At 39.3% G+C, this 16,713-nt stretch overlaps 1 protein-coding gene across 2 annotated transcripts in view; it reads right to left on the minus strand.

The window, feature by feature from the left end:
* Positions 1–2,428: 2,428 nt before the first annotated feature.
* Positions 2,429–16,713, minus strand: part of LOC122776532 (hepatocyte growth factor) — a 30,174-nt gene continuing 15,889 nt past the window's right edge. Inside the window, exons 8-18 of one of the 2 annotated variants that reach the window (XM_044037131.1) lie at positions 15,494–15,659; positions 15,278–15,411; positions 14,042–14,135; positions 10,712–10,842; positions 9,544–9,573; positions 8,978–9,083; positions 6,960–7,034; positions 6,597–6,746; positions 6,396–6,502; positions 5,088–5,230; positions 2,429–3,836 (exon numbers count right to left, since the gene is read on the minus strand). In XM_044037131.1, the coding sequence (XP_043893066.1) occupies positions 3,657–3,836; positions 5,088–5,230; positions 6,396–6,502; positions 6,597–6,746; positions 6,960–7,034; positions 8,978–9,083; positions 9,544–9,573; positions 10,712–10,842; positions 14,042–14,135; positions 15,278–15,411; positions 15,494–15,659 (1,316 nt within the window). In that variant the 3' untranslated portion in view covers positions 2,429–3,656. Of the gene's footprint in view, positions 3,837–5,087; positions 5,231–6,395; positions 6,503–6,596; positions 6,747–6,959; positions 7,035–8,977; positions 9,084–9,543; positions 9,574–10,705; positions 10,843–14,041; positions 14,136–15,277; positions 15,412–15,493; positions 15,660–16,713 lie in introns of both variants that reach the window. The other variant, XM_044037130.1, reaches the window with a different exon arrangement.

Genomic DNA, 16,713 nt, shown 5'->3' on the forward strand with positions numbered 1-16,713 from the left:
AAAGAGGTTTAATGACATTACAAAGAGCAGCCAATTAAATTATAGAAGATATTCTTAACTTAGACCGAATCTCAGTGATCTGTAATGGGAGTCCTGTGGCTTATAAAAGCCTTTGCCTAGAATAATCAGTCTCTCTCATTTTCCCTCTCACGCTTTCAACCTCTTTCAATCCCACTCTGTCTTTTCTTTCTCTCAGACATATGTAAATAGTGCATACAGTGGGAATGAGAGCAATATTTGTATTGACATGTTTGCCTCCATTGGCTGTGTCTTGCTATCGTATTTAAATGTTTTTGATTCTAACTCAAGAATTGCCAAGAAATCCAATACAATGTAATGCCACAGTTACACTGCAAAAAGAGCCCTATTAGAAACAAGCCAAATTTTCTTTAATTAATTAAAAAAAAATTCTAGCCACTTTCAGACTGTAATTTTCCTTAAGACGAGGAAAAATGGCAACATAGACATTTGTACTTATCACAAGCATTAGCTTGTTCCTGGTAATGAAAGTGTCTAATCAATGTTGGATATTTGTTTTATTTTTCATTATAGGCAAAAATTCACAATCGTTTCCCAGAAATCCTGCTTATTTGATGTTCTCATAATACGACACAATCAGAAGGATTGCATGACATTAAAAAGATAAAGTGAGTTGGTCTGAGTTTTAAAATACATGCAACTTCAAATCAAATCAAATTTCTCAAAACCAGACTAATACATGCTTGTTATTTGACTGGCAGCATTGTGAGTTCTTCAGTGTAGAGTGAATGTTCATCACTAACATGTTATTCCCCCATGAAATATGAGCTATAGGTACATGTTAAGAACTTGAATTACCACGCAGCGGCTGTATGCCTCTGCACTTTTAGTCATTTTTCTTTTTTACTCTTCGTTTCATGTTCAAATATCAGTAAAACATAGTTTGACCTTGATGCGAGTCTAAGTGAACATTTGGGCCAAATTCTGTAGGATTCTCTCTGGGTGTTCAGGTAACACGTTCCCAGGTTTTATGAGGTGACCTTGGTGTTCGCCCTCACGAATCTAATCAATTCATCCTCGTGTCCAAATGAATGTTTGTGCCACATCTGAAAAAAAATTCCCTCAAGGCACTCTTGAGATATCGTCTATTCAAGAATGGGGCGGACATGAGACAATCCTCTGTGGAGAATGGACATTAACCCAGTGTCGTACTGCTCGCTGAGATGGAACGTCTCCATCATCTGTGTGAAAAAGAAACATCTCTGATCGCCACTGTGCTGTGAAAACCTGGAAGAAAAACATACTCTCTCTACCCAAACCCCAAGAAATCACCCAGATTTAAAAGTGTATTAAACATTAAACAAACAACGGAGGATAAAATGTTAGAAAAAGAATGAATAGTGCAAAAGATTTTCATTTTTCAGTTAATTATTGTGTTATGATTGTGAATTTGATCTACTTAACCTGTTTTTAAATGTTTTAATCTGCTGTCATGTTAGTTTATTTTATCATTTTAGCATGTACAGTACTCTGTGACTGTTTATCAATGGGTGTAGTGGTTTAAATCCTTTGCTGCACCTTTCTCATATATCATTGTAAATATTATTATAATTAATGATTGTGTACTTGCTTGGACATATTGCTTTAATTTAGGACCTCCTTTGAAAAGAGTATGATCCATCTAAAAGGGGTTTTCCCAAAATAATCAGCAATTGAGGTGCTTTGATGAATTATGAAAGAAAGACAGAGTTTTTGGAGTCTCTCTCTCACATGCACACACACACACACACACACACACACCAGCATGAGCCAGGGTGAACAGCTCACACTCAACGTGTATGTGTGTGTATTTGTATTATTTTGTCACCTCTTAGGAAACAGTAGTCCAAAATCTGGTCCCAGGGAGGTAGAACCCCATTTCTGATGAACTGGTTAAGTTTAGGGGTAACATTTAAAATTCCGTTAAGATAAGGTTAGGTATCAGCTGGTTATAGTTATATAATAAAACCAGTTGTGTATATACTGTATGTATGTGTGTGTGTGTGTTGTGTCAGCACACATGGTGCATAGCGACAGACATTTTCCATCCTCATGTATTTTCTGCTTGCACGATAACTTCCTTAATTCACCATCAATGGATTCAGGGTTTAATATCCTTAGCGTTTGCTCTCATGTGGTCTTTAACCTACACACACACACACACAGGGTCAGTATCTGTCTCTCAACAACTGACCCTGTATGAGCAAAGTGTGTGTGTGTTTGTGTGTGTTTATGTGAAAGAGAGCGAGGTATTAGTGAGATGAGGCCGGGGCATCTTTACAGGCATTGTGCTGCTGTGGTGCCATCTTCTGGTGGGGGAGCGCAACAGCCTTGACTCAATTATACAGCAGCAGTGAAAAATGAAGACATTCAAATGTGGCATTTCAAATGTGACACAAAACAACACAAGGAATTTAAAAACAAGACCTTTAATATAGTCACATAATGCATTTCAAATACATTTAGCATAGGTGTTTACTTGGAGCGGATTGTGCTGTGAAAGTGAATGTACACAATGACACTGTACAGCAGCGTAACAAAGCTCATTCTTACACAGACATAATGTGTTTATGGCTCCATATTTACACTGGTAACAGAGGCGTGTTAATTTGATTCCCGGGCCCTTTTCTGTCGTCTCAGCGGAGCATCTATTAGAGACAACGCAGTCACAGTGACCCTCCCCTTCTTTTCCACAGCAAACTTTAAAGTGACACACTTTGTGTGACGCTAATATCCAGAGTGGATTGGAGTTGGAGATCTGCCAAGGCCTGAGTGTGTGTGTGTGTGTGTAATTCACTCAGCTCTGGCTCACACACACACACCCATGAAGAATGAAAACAGGTTTGAGCAAACACATTGAACACAACAACGTTACATGTTCACCTTTATTTGTATATAGGCTTGACTAGCCTTACATTCCTTTATCTACACGGGATGCATCCTTAAATATACAGTCAGTGGTATATTGATAACATTACAATACTGAAAATTGAGTTTATACCGTATCACACAGCTGACAATATGGAGGCTGAAATGCAGATAACACGCTGTACATCATTTCTCGGCCTGACGACATTCATTTTTCCTCTCGCCGTAGATCTATAAGACCCAAATCACCTTTAGAGTGTCACAAATACACTCATTAAAATACTATGTACAGTAAGAGCCACTTTATCGAAGCCCCTCGCAGGTGCGTGGAGCTCGCTGGGAGTGCCCTTCACGTTGCCCTACCATTGGATGGTTTTCTAAAAGTGGCCCATTGATGTACTCATCAGAGGGAGCTGCTGAACCACACTGCACTTTTGGTGTTTGAAAACATTTCAAGTAATGCCAGGAATCAAGGAGTATCCATGCACACATACCACTCGGGGGTGAATTTGAAAGAAAACGGTGAAGGAAAAAAAAATGCATGAAAACCAAACGTTTTGGCTCCCACTTGTTTTTAAATTCACCAATTCTAAAATGGGGAACAGCATCACCTTTTCTTAATCCCACGCGGTAAGCTACGCGACATCCACTTGCATGCATCTATCCTTTGATCAGTTTCTTAATGGGTGATAAACTGTCCTGAGTGCACCACTGGGGCTGACTGAAGGAGGCGCGAGTTTGTCCGTTTCTGTTCTCTGCTGAGGCGACGGTTAAACGCTCTGCAGGTTGGGGTAATATCTGAAGACCTTGTAGATCCACTGCGTGTAGAAGGGGACGTTGATGAAGATGCCGGGCTGGTTGGCCCGAGCGCAGCTTCTGCCGTGGACGCTCACGCCAACGATGACCCTGATCTCGCCGTCCTGACACACGAGGGGGCCGCCGTAATCCCTCTGCACCAGAAACAGACAGCATTTTATACCTTGTGGTTCCAAAATGGCTGCATATGTATATATATATATATATATATATATATATATATATATATATATATATATATATATATATATATATATATATATATATATATATATATATAGATAGATATATATGTGTATATATATACATAAAAAAATATGTATATATTAAAAAAAATTAAAGAAATTAATATATATATATATATGTATATATACATATATATATATATATACATATTAATTTATTTGTATTTTTTTGACAGGGTTAAATGAAAACAAGTGCTCAGTGACAGCAGTATTTTTGGGACATGGACAGCTCTCTGCCAAACAAAGAAACCACCAAACTAAAGCTTTAATAGCTGATGAAATTGAGTGCAACGCTCCCCAGCTGCTCTATTTATACACAGAGTAAAGACTAAGCCTGACGATTCAAAGAACATTTGCTTGCGATTTAGATCAAGTTTAGCTTTCAAAGTGCCATATGAAGCCAAGGCACTAATATCTTCATACATTTACACTTCAACCAAAGGGTTTAAAGCGTGTTCTTGTTTATCAACAAGGGCTGAATGCACCAAAGGAATTTTAGTGTGAAATTTCATCAGATACACATTTTTTTGGGGGGACAAAAAAGACATTGTTTTATAGATAACAGCTGCACCCCAGAACCAAACTGGAACACGGTGGCATGCACAGATGCAGAACTGTTTTCTGTTGTGATCAAAACACTAAATCCAGATGTAAAATTCACAATAATGGATTGTCTTAATCAAGAGCAAAGACTGATCTTAAATTTTCTTTCACGACATAATGTCTTTGCTTGTGATAAATACTACTTTCTTATATTTTGGCCTGGTTTTGTCTCGTTTTTGGTCTATTTTTCACTATTTTGATAAATCGATTAATCGGTTCAAGTGTTGTTTTTTTTCAATAATTAAAAAAGGTTTCTGATTTTTCCGCTTCTTAAATGTGAATATTACTGGTTTATCTGCTCCATATAACAAATAAATCATTAAAACTGAAAACTGAAAGAGATTTGCCAACATTTTTCAACATTTTCTGACATTTCACAGCCCAAACAAGCACTCGTTTAATCGAGAAAATAATCGTTACTTACTTAGCCGTTCAGGATGAATTTTATCAAGCTTATGTTAGATGTTAACAGCTATAAGCAGGTATATATTGTATGTGTCTGAAATGAAGAGAGCTGTAAGAACAGTGTGTGTTTACCTCACACACTCCCTCATTCCTCTTGCCTCCTGCACATATCTTGGTGTTGGTGATGTGGAAGTTCCCTCTGTGCATTTGTCTGCACTTCTCGTTAGAGACGATGGGCAGGTTGACCGCCTTCAGCACGTCATCGTGGCCGGTGCCTGAAAGAGTTACAGGATGCATTTTATTATACACACATAGTTCATTCAAACCAAGTCATCTGATGATATGTAACCATCATATCATCATATCACAGGTGTTTATCGTCATTATCCACCCTCATGGAGGATGAAGCAGCACAAATAAATGAATGAATGGTTGTCAGGAGAGGACAAGGAGAAGGAGCAGCGTATGTTCTAAACTCAAAGAGCACAATGGCTTATATGTATGTGTCATGCAGGCATATGCTCATTGTTTGTGTTGCTAAGCAACAGTCCAGTTCATCCAGGTGAAGAACTATTTGTGTTGGTGGAGTAACATAACTCATTTAAAAATAATAATAATCATAAAAACATATAGCATCTGTAGAACTGTTGTATAGAAGCAATATCCCATATATATGTATATATATGTATATGTATGTATATATATATACATACATATACATATATCTATATCTATATATATAAATATATATATATATATATATACAGTGTATATATATACATATATATATATATATATATATACATATATATATACAAGGCTCTCAGTCGCAATGATATATCACAAACTCAAAACCGATACCGATATTAGTCTGATACAGTCATTTAAGGCCATTTATGAACTATGAAGCTGTCTTTTTAAAGATGTAATTATCCAACTGTGTAACACACAAATATTGTTCTCCCAAAAAGAAGAAATAAACAGCTCAAACATGACTCAGCTAAAGTGCTATTGCTGATTTTTACAGTGAAACATGTGATATATAGGATTTCTCGGATTGATATCCGATCCAGTGATTTAGACCACTATCGGGCCGATACCGATACTGGCCGATACTGATTTCCATCCCTGATACAAATCTAATGCATGGAGGGAAATCTGAGTGATTCACAGACAAAACTGCACATTTCAAAATATCGGTCTGTACATCAACACACCCAGCGAGCAATAAATACATCCAGACACATATAACCTGATGTATTAGGATAGGATCATGTGACAATATCGTTTATATCATTTCAAGAGAGAGAAAAATACAAAATATATAAATCAGGACCGCTGCAGGAAAAAAGCAATATATTGCAAACCCGCGAGACCTGAACAACAGTGTATGGTTGTATATAAATCAGCTGCAGTGAATATAATATAACCTATCAGTACCTTTGGTTTCACCCCATCCGTACATTTTACATATAGTTCCTTCTGGGATGGAGCAACCGGCCAGAGGCAGCTGAATCGTATGGACATTGTCTGCAGGAAGTGCCGGCCTGGACATAGTTAGTAGAACAAAGAGAATATGATTAAGAATAACATCACACATGAATATACGGTATCTTTACAATCATTTTTCCAGACACTCACTTAGACAGCCTTATGAGGGCTAAACTCGAGCCCTCAGGGCCACATATCACATGAGCGATGCTGACTTCCTGTCTGTTGGACCACTCGAGAGTTCCCTCTCGCATATCAGAGACTCCGAGCCACACTCGATACTCGCTGAGGTCCGGAACGCTGGAGAGGCAGACGGCGCGGAGTTAATACTTGAAGAGCGATTCCACATTTATTGCCGATCGGGGGAACACAGTAGCAACTAAAAAAGACCCCGCTCAACTACAATGGATGCAATTTACATTTGTATTTATTAAATAAATGGTATAAGAGGAAATAAATACACAGACTGTTCAAGTTTCAAGCAGAAAAAAATATATATAATTTTATCATTACCAGGAGGAGAAACACTGTCTGTCAGTTAGAACCCATCCCTCTCGTATTAGTGAACCTCCACACCAGTGCACTGACCTGGGAACAGCACAGAAAACAAATGAGACATTCAAAGACCCAAAGACTGCGTGATCGGACTGTGTTAACCGTAAAGTGGGAACATTTATCGATGATTTTCTTAGCAAGAAAGCCAGACTGATTTATAATTTGGAAATTAAAGTGCTTTGGAGTCAGTCTTGGCATCTTGGGGGGAGAAATGAAGTGCACGTTAGTTTGATAGAGAGCGTCCTTGTTTTTAATATCTCTGGTAAAGGACACAAGTCTTCAGTTAACAGAAACAAGCTGACATGGATTGTGAAAACAGCAGGACAGTTAACAGGCTGCCAACAGAAGCAAATAGATGATCTTTACTATACAGCTGTGCACAGGAAGGCCCCTTCAATCATACGTGACAAGACATAACCCCTCCTTCCTGAATTTGGAGCGCTATAGACTCCCCAAAGGTTCTTTTGCCCCAAATGCAAGAACTGAAAACCCAACTTTTAGTTAGTTTAAGGACTGATTATAGAAGCTGGACACTATAAGAATGTGCAACATTAACACTTCTTCATTTTATTCCATTTGATACTCATTGTTCTTAACGTGCATGCGTTATTTTAAGGTGACACCATCCTTATTTCTCGTACCAGCTGGATAACATTTTTTTTGTCTGTGAAGTGGATCCTTTGTTCTTTGTTAGCTGTTTGTCGTCTCTGTTGTTCTGCAGCTGTTGTAACACTTTTGCCCATAATCATTTCACAGTGGGGACAAAAAAAGAATACTTCATTTCATTATTTTCACTATTCCTATTCATCAGTGTAATTTCCCACAGTCTCAAACACACCATGATTAGAGGTGGGTGGGGATAAATAGCCGCTACGCTCAAAGGAAATGAGAAGCAGGCACCAACAAGTCTCCTCCCTTGACTCCCCCTCTTTCATGTAGGACACTTGTTGTGTTTATCTCTCAGATGCAGCCTCCTAACACAAAACTCTGAACTGACAAATGAGTGACAACCAAGCCACTTAGGACCGCCCCTATCTCACAGATGGTACCACATAGCCCCACCCAACCAGATGAGCTTAAACCCCATCCTATTTTCCCTCAACCAAAACCAGTCAACCAAAGGATCTTTACCTCTCTTGTCTACTCTACACTCCAGGTTAGTTGTAGCTTTAGCCTAAACTATGGACGTATGGACGTATTGTGGTCCTCTAATACATTTACGACACTAACTAATATAATACTACTAATACTAACCACCCAAGTTACTGGAATGCAACACACTGATCCATCAATTGGAAGTGACCAAATCCAGAAGTGGACTGCAGCAACCACTGACCACACACAGACGCAACGGAAATTTAAATGCACAGTGTGTCACTTCTGCAGGTAGCAACCTCCAATGAAAACAGTGACAAAAGGTTTGTTTTGGCGAAATTGGCAAGCAGCGCAGGATCAGGGAAATTGTCAACTTGTCTCATTTAGCTGTTCTTCTTGTGTGCAACATGGAAATATGACAAGATTTGAGAAACACAGCACAATAAATCATAGTGAATGACAATCAAGGATGGATAAATCAAGCATTTTCCTCCTCTTTTTTTGGAATGGAAATACAGCAGTAACAAAATGGAAATATGTCACGTTTATGTGCATCAGACATGTGATAGCACCAGGAACCGATCTGAATGACGTTTGGCATCTACGGGCTGTATCAGATCCGATTGGCATGTTTACATTACATCTTTTTATTGCAATAAGTTTTTTATGCTGATTACTTGTTTCGGACCAGGATGGATGGGACTTTAAATGAGCATATTCAAGGTACAGCTCAGATAGAGTCAATGTTGAGATGGTTTGGTCTCATGCAGAGGATGCAAACATCGTGTAGTCTGACCTCAGCAAGGCTGAAACTGAGCATAGTGGAAAAGCCTTTTCTTCAGTAGTGGAAGATGTGTAGAATACTAAACACACTGCTTTACCCTTTCTGTATGCTGACCATCCAGCTGCCCTCTGATATGCTCACTGGACCTCCTCCCACTATCCTGGGACCTTTGTGAACAAAACAGCCCACAGAGGACAGCTCACCTGGAAGAATAAACACACACAGGCACACGCTGAAAAGTCCATACCTGTGTTTCATTCAAAATATCAGAAAATGCATTCAGTGGCAGATTTTCTATTTACAGTTGCAACTCAAGAGACACTGGAGTTGTCACGTGATCCACTATAATCATCATAATATATGAAACAGCAATAGATTAAGCTATAAGTTTAGTTAATTATCAGATATATTCACTTGAGTTTTGTTGCAAAGTGAACAAGTTACATGGACAGACCAACACACACACACACACACACACACATGAAAATACAGAAACAGATGTCATAGTGACAGCATAACGTCCTGTATTATGTACCAAAATAGCTGCAGGTTCCAAAAACACCACCACTTGCTTTGGACACAATCAAAAACAGATGAGCAGCAGCTGAGCCAAACACATTAGACGAAAGACACAGAAAGAGAGCGAGAGAGAGAGACACTCACCCAGTGGAATGTTGTTCTGTGAAGCATCACCTGCAGACACACACAAGTGAGTATTAAGTGATACAGCCTCAAGGACGCACAAGATGCACAGCTTTGTGATTGTTCCGATGTAATTGACCTTTTGGAGGTGTTTAAATGCACAGGGTGTCATTTCTGCAGCTAGAAATCTTTAATCAAAACAATGAGCCCTTTTGCACAGCGGCCAATTTGACAGTTCCCAGTAGCAAAAATCACAGGCGGAAATCATCGAGCGAATGATGGCCAAGGTCCGTTTAGCTTCGGGAGTGTCAGGATGCATGGTGGTTCACTGTCAGAGTGTCCTGACTTGCATACACTGAACTGATCAGTAAAGCCTGCTAAAAACATGTACAGTATATATAATAAACCCATAATAAAGACTTAGTGTGGGACATTGTCTCACTGACTCAGAGAGACTTGGTGGCACAAGGTGCAGCAAATAGCGGACGTGTCATGATCCATTAGTGACAAATACACACAATTAAATGAAGGAAAAAACAACAACAACAACAAAGGCTAACACTAAATACACTAAAAATCAATAACAGGTTTGCAGAGATGGTGGACTTGCAGAGTTTTGGAAATGTTTCGGCTAATTATGCTAAGCAGAGCAGACATGTAGCCTATTTTTTGAATAAAAAGATCTTATTCTCATTCAGAAAGTAGAGCTTAAAAAAATCTTTTTAGGAAGAAATACATTTTTAACAATAATCTTCTGAAACACAGATTTTTTTTTTTTTCTTTTGGAAAATTGATCTTATCATTTCAGCTGTTAATTTGTGTTGGGTGAATGCAACACACTTCCAATATAAAACAAACACAGACGCGATGCCTTTCGGCTCCATGTGGAAGTGGTTAGACAGATTCCTCCCCTGTCTTCCTGATGACTTGTGAATCTCTTCTGACACACACTGACCTGCTGGTGTGTAGACAGATGTACACACTGCAAATAAAGCACGTGTGTGTGTAAGTGAGACAGACAACCAGACGGTGCGAGCAAATCTCAGCTGGCTCCGTCCTCAGATCCCCAAAGTATGACAAATTTTCTATTTCACACGGTCTCACAGATTGTTTCCTCTCCTAACGGTGAATGTGTGTGTGTGTGAATGTGTGTGTGTCTGCTCGCACACACACATATACTCACTCTTACATGGTTTGACAGTGCAGTAGTCCCAGGGTATGGCAGAGTTGTTGGTATAGCACCAAGGGCCATGTTTGTCTTTATCAGGGTTTCTGCAGTAGCTTCCCTCTAGGCCAGGCATCAGCATGCCCCTCTCACCACTAGACAAACACAAGAACGAGCCAAAAACAAACCTTTTATTAACATTCAGGAGACAATTCTCACAAGATAAGATAGGTTGCTCTTTCTGTTGATGTGTTCATGCACTTTGGCTTCTTTGTCCCTGGTTTTTCTCTGAATTTCTCCGATTTTATGGTTTTACGTTTTCACACCTTTAGTCATTTCCCAAATCGTTAATCAAGCCAGAAAAAAAAAATGGCAAAAGTCTAATTAAAGTGTCAAGTAAAAGTAGCAGCCAGAGCGTAGGAACATCTTTAATAGCTTAAACATTTGACAATGATCTGCACTTTGAGCCATGTCAAAGATGATTTGGGAGTTTTTCTCTGATATCTTGTCCACTTCCTGTGTTTGTCCTGTTTTCCCTTCTTTGGGATTTTGAGTTAAAAGGGCTGGAGGTTAAAATCAACCCCTACGAAACGGGACACCGCTCGAAGAACGCGTCACGTAAGCAGACAAATACAGATTTGGAGATTGTGGCGATCCCTAAAGGGAGAAGAAGCTCACATGTACTATAGTTACATTTAAATGCTCGTCTGCAGCATAGTGGAGACATGTCAGAGACAACAGATGTTTTCAACGCCTGGGAATACTAGTGGCCCAACAAGTTTTGTTGACGTTAGCATAGCTAAAAAAAACTGAAAAAAGCCTCTATTTGAAGTGCTGGTTAGCATTTAAGCATTGTTTCCACTTATGGAACAGTTTTGTCTTTTCGCATCTTCTTGCACCCCTTTGGCTTTTTCATTAGTATTATACCAACTATTCCATATTCAGCACCCTTCCCTTGGGTTACCAGAGTCGTTATTCAAGCCGTTATTCACAGAGCACCCCCCCAAGTAAAGGTACTGTTCTTAGTTGAAATGCAAGCCTGACCCAGGACTTTACCATTCCGTACCATATTGTACCAAACCCAACTACCGTGATGGAAACATGGCATTACACTTCACCCTTCCACTCTGGTACAAGAATCCGGAGGTTGGTAATGCCTGGTATTGCTAACAATTGCTATGTTTGTATCTATACCTCATACTCTCTCCTGTCCTTCTTTTTGCCTCTTTTATGTTAGTTTAATTTAATTGAATACTCTTTTTGCTTAAATTCTATCCCACATTTGGGTGCTATTTTGCCGGCCGCGTGACATCAGCTGTTGATGCAAGTGAAAAGACTTTATTGGTGATTTACAACTTTTCGTTAAAGTCATACAGAGTTAGCCAGATTGGATCTGGGGAGTCAGACATCGCAGCTGTGTCGACTCTGCAAAAGGATTACTCACTGAGACAGTATGCACCCACCTACACTCGAATACCTAATGCATGCTCGTGTAGACATATCCCACACATGCGGGTATTCTCAAAAGAGTTTTAAAACCACAAACAGAATTCTTTCCCACACTAAAATTCCTGGACTGATAAGGTGAAATAAAAAAGAGGGAATGCTGGGTACCAAATCAAAGCGACCCAGCATTTCAAATCTGTGTTTATGTGTGTTGTATTTTTAGCAGCTAACTCTCAGTCTCAGACTCACTGACCCAGAGTTTTGACCCATGGCAGGAGCCAAGCAGTGGAGCTGATTGGCCTTGAGGTGTTCCTACAAAGGAGGGATTTGGGGTCAAAGGTAAGGAGTGAAGTGTATATCCTCCAGCAAAGTCATCACAGGGAGTCATTCCTGCTGCGTTAGGTCATCTTCAGGGAAACACTTCTGGAGCTATTAGGAGATGCTGGAGAGGCTGCACATGGCACCCACAGGAGCCCTTTTCTTCTCTGAGAAACACAAGGCCCAACCTGATCTGCTAACAACACAAAGGCCTACCTAGAGGTCAATAACAGGGCACCTCCTCACACTAACAACCACATATCAGGTTCACACACATGGTTCTGGGAAGCATAAGTGCGTTAGCCTGCACTAGTGAGGATGTCACATGACTCATGCGTTACCACGGAAAATAAATAAATAATAAATAAATAAATAAATAAATAAATGTCTATCACAAATAAAAATACATCTGAACATGTTAGTTCCACTAAAATAATACGAGACAGAAATTCTCAAAGTTGGACTGACACACTGATAATGTGGTTGGGAGCCAAATTACTACGGCATGAATATGTTCAACTGCACCCAAGTTGGCCTAATGCGCCAAATTGGCACACGTTCCATAGTTCCTGTCCTCGGGCACTGACCCAAAAATAGCAAAAGAAGCTGGTACACGGAAAACAGCAAGAAAAACATGTAGAAGTCCAGATTAGTTTATTTTTGGACTGATGAAGAGACTGAATATTTTGGAGTTAAATGATTGTAGAAAGATGCAGATTGGCACTTGAGATGCTAACAACGTTCTCCTACTTTTACAGTGGATTCACGCATCTTACATTTTCTGCCGTTGGTGTTGCTGATGCATGTAAAAATATATCAATGTTTTAAATGGATGGATTTTTTCAGCCTTGCCACATAAAATGTGAGGGGCAATCCTGGGGCGATTTAATAAGCTTTAATTTGATATATCTTCCTATTTGTTTTCTGAGTTTTGCCCATTCACTTATATAACTTATATAGATTTTAAATTGATCTTCTTTTTTAATTTACTTGTATTGTAATAGTGTGTAGACTCTGGCACTCTGTCATCCCTTTGTTTTTTGTTTTAATGGCAGACGTTATGCACAACCCTTAAATCCTTAAATTGAAATCTTTAGTTGGATTTAACAGGGAGGGTGGGTTTAGCGGGAGAGTGCTGGGAGGGAGAAAATGGGAGGTTAGATGGGCATTGTATCTGTAGAACCAGCTTTTTGGACAATCACTAAAAACCCAATAAGCCTTTGAGTCGGACGTCACATTCACGTGATAGATCAGATGCAAGAAAGATTTGAATGTAAAACTTCAAATCAGATCTGTAATGAATTGGAATTGAATCAGATTTTAGCAATATGAATAGAAATCTGGACATAGGCACTCTCTACTTTTGAAATCTTTAAATCTTGCACACTATTCTGCACAGTTATTTGCTTTGATCTCATTGAGCTCTTAAAAAACGTCATTTGTTAGACTCTGGTTGAACATGAACATGGCCTGTGCTACATCTTGATTTATATTTTAGACACACACTCTTGTCTGCAGTTTATTGACTGTGCAGGTCTGTTTTATACCAAGTTTGGGAAAGTCATTAAGTTATAAAATAGCAGGGCCAACCTGTTGCTGTGGTCTGTCCAGGGAGAACAAGGGAGCTTTGATCGAGTCCGTGACTGCTCTCCTTGGTAGTTCTCCCCAAAGCCTTGATAGCACTCTGGATTTGGACAAGAAAAAGGAAATCAAAGTACAAGATATTATTATATGCACATACTCCAGGTTTGGAGGTAACAAGAGCTTTGAATAAAAACATGTACAATAGGCATGTACTCAAGACTACCAAGCTTTTAAAAGAAAACATATGTCATGCAGTATACCGAAAATTTACTTTTACTTTTAAATTCTAAGGGTTCATTAGTAACAATCATGAGAATTAAAGGCGGTATTAAATTAATCAAATAGATGAAAGGTAATATCAGATAAGATAGACATTATTGTCCTGAAGGACATTTGTCCTGGACACATGTCGACTTTTACAGTCGTCGTAAAAAAGGTTATATTAAAAGCATTATTGTGCATATAACACATACATATAATTACATTAAATGGGCTGGCAGCTCAATATCTGGCTGAGAGTTGAGTACATAAGAAATGTTAAATTGTCAAAAGGTCTGTTCATAGCACTTTGACATGCAGGTTGTCAGAGGAGTTAAAAACAATGGATTTACTGAAGGTTACCAAACCTAAAAATGACTCACTACTCCTCTCCTTTGAAACACTGCTTAGTTTCTTTGTAATCAAACTTGGTATTGGATCTTGAGCTGGGAAAATAAAGAAGTCATCCACAAATATATCTTAGAAAAACATGGGTCATAAAGGAGGTTTCAATGCTGTCGGTCACTCTTCTGATATGGGAACGTATTCAACCCTCAAGGGTAGACCACAAAACAACCATCAGAGAGACTTTGTAATCCCACTGCTAGGCACACACAATCTCAAAGAAGTGAACTCTCTTGGGAAATTAGCATTTGCGTACTCAGCCATGGATCTACATCTTCTACGTCCAAAATCCCACCCAGCACTGATTCTTGCACTGTATCTTTCACTGTCCGGTGAGACCCGACCAATCCTGAGCCCCTGTCTGTGTTCGTTTATGTGAGGCGTGGTGGTCGGTGCTTCCCACAGTCCTAGAGGGCTACAGTTTCCCACCGGGATCACAAAACAATATACGTGTGGTTACATTGTCTCGCGTGAACCACTCGGAGCAAAAAATATGAAAATGCGCTTGTGGTGTAGGAGTAAAAATCAGCCTACCCACTTGCTGTTTTGAGTGAAAGATAAAGCTGTTGAGTTCCTCACCACTGACAGTGTTGGTTTGGGCACCGCACTGAGGGATGCTGGTACAGAACATTATGGGGACTCTTGGGTCCATAGTGAAGCACCAGGGGGATTCTTGGCCATCTGGATTGCGACAGTAGTTTTCTCTCAAGTCCCTGGAAATCACAGAGAAAGTTGTTGACTTATACAAAGATGTAAGTGAATGCAGGCGGGTGAGTAAGAGGGTGGCTGACTCACTTGCAGGCATAGGCTTGAGGAGAGAATGTGTGGTTGTGAGGATACTGAGAGTCCCAACGTTGGCAGGTGAGTCCGGTGGGCGTCATGTCCACTGTCCCTCTATAACCCTCCCCTCTGCCCTGGTAGCACTCAGTAGTTTCAACCACATTACTTTTGGATGGTGTTTCTGTGGAAGAGCAAAACATCATATGTAAACAAAATGATCTCTTTTTTGTTCTCATAAACTCAAGCATAGTATAGCATGAAGTAGAGCTGAACAATTCGCTGTTTGAAATAGTGCAACTAACAAATCACAAGAACTGCAATTGAATTATTCTGTTTTAAGTGTGCTATTGTCATTGAGCCATAGTATAAAATCCCAACATAGTTAGACTTGAGTCAAACACTTTTACCAGCTTTACACAACGAGACAAAAGCTTACGTCTCACCCCCTCCACGCACCAGCTGCTCACATTACTTTCACAATTCCACTATAAACGTATTTTCCAATTTTATTCAACATGGGGAAAGATGGCAGACTATCCTGACCAAAATCACTCTCATTTGTGCATAATGTGGTGGCTAATTTACAGAAATATCTGTAACAGCGAGTCATTTTGAATTTGTAAACAAATCATTTCCAACAGATGAATTACTACTTCATTGTATCTGTGATATTCCAAACATTTATACATAAATTTGAACAAAAAAATGGGGAAAACGCAAATTTGTTTGGGCACCCCAAAAAAGTCCTCACTGGGTCCCAATACAGTCTTTGAGAACCACTGAAATACAGTACTGTGGACTTGTTATCATGAGGTTTCAATATAGTATTTCACAATAAATACATTGGTATAGGTAACCCCCATTTGTCATATCAGGACTACTGTACCGAAGTAGGAATGGGAATTATGAAAAATACACATATAGTTGTCCTGTGAGTTTGACATGACAGTCGAGAGATACATGACAACAAATTTGGTTGAAATTGTAGATGGATTATGTGGAAATGAATGACTGATAGGGGTAAGTGGATTTGTAAAGAGTGAGACAGAGTGAGATGAACCGTGGAATTGTGCTGAAACTTTCGTGAACCACAGTATAGATTATAAAACGGCACGCATGGCTCACCACACTGTTTTCCATTTGGCTGCAATTTCTAGTTTCAAGTAATTCAATTAATCCTCCCACTGGATGCAGGATTTCATCTCCGAACTGTCAGCACCAAATTGTTTGGACTG

This window comes from Solea senegalensis, linkage group LG10 (assembly GCF_019176455.1).
Source record: "Solea senegalensis isolate Sse05_10M linkage group LG10, IFAPA_SoseM_1, whole genome shotgun sequence".
Lineage (NCBI taxonomy): Eukaryota > Metazoa > Chordata > Actinopteri > Pleuronectiformes > Soleidae > Solea > Solea senegalensis.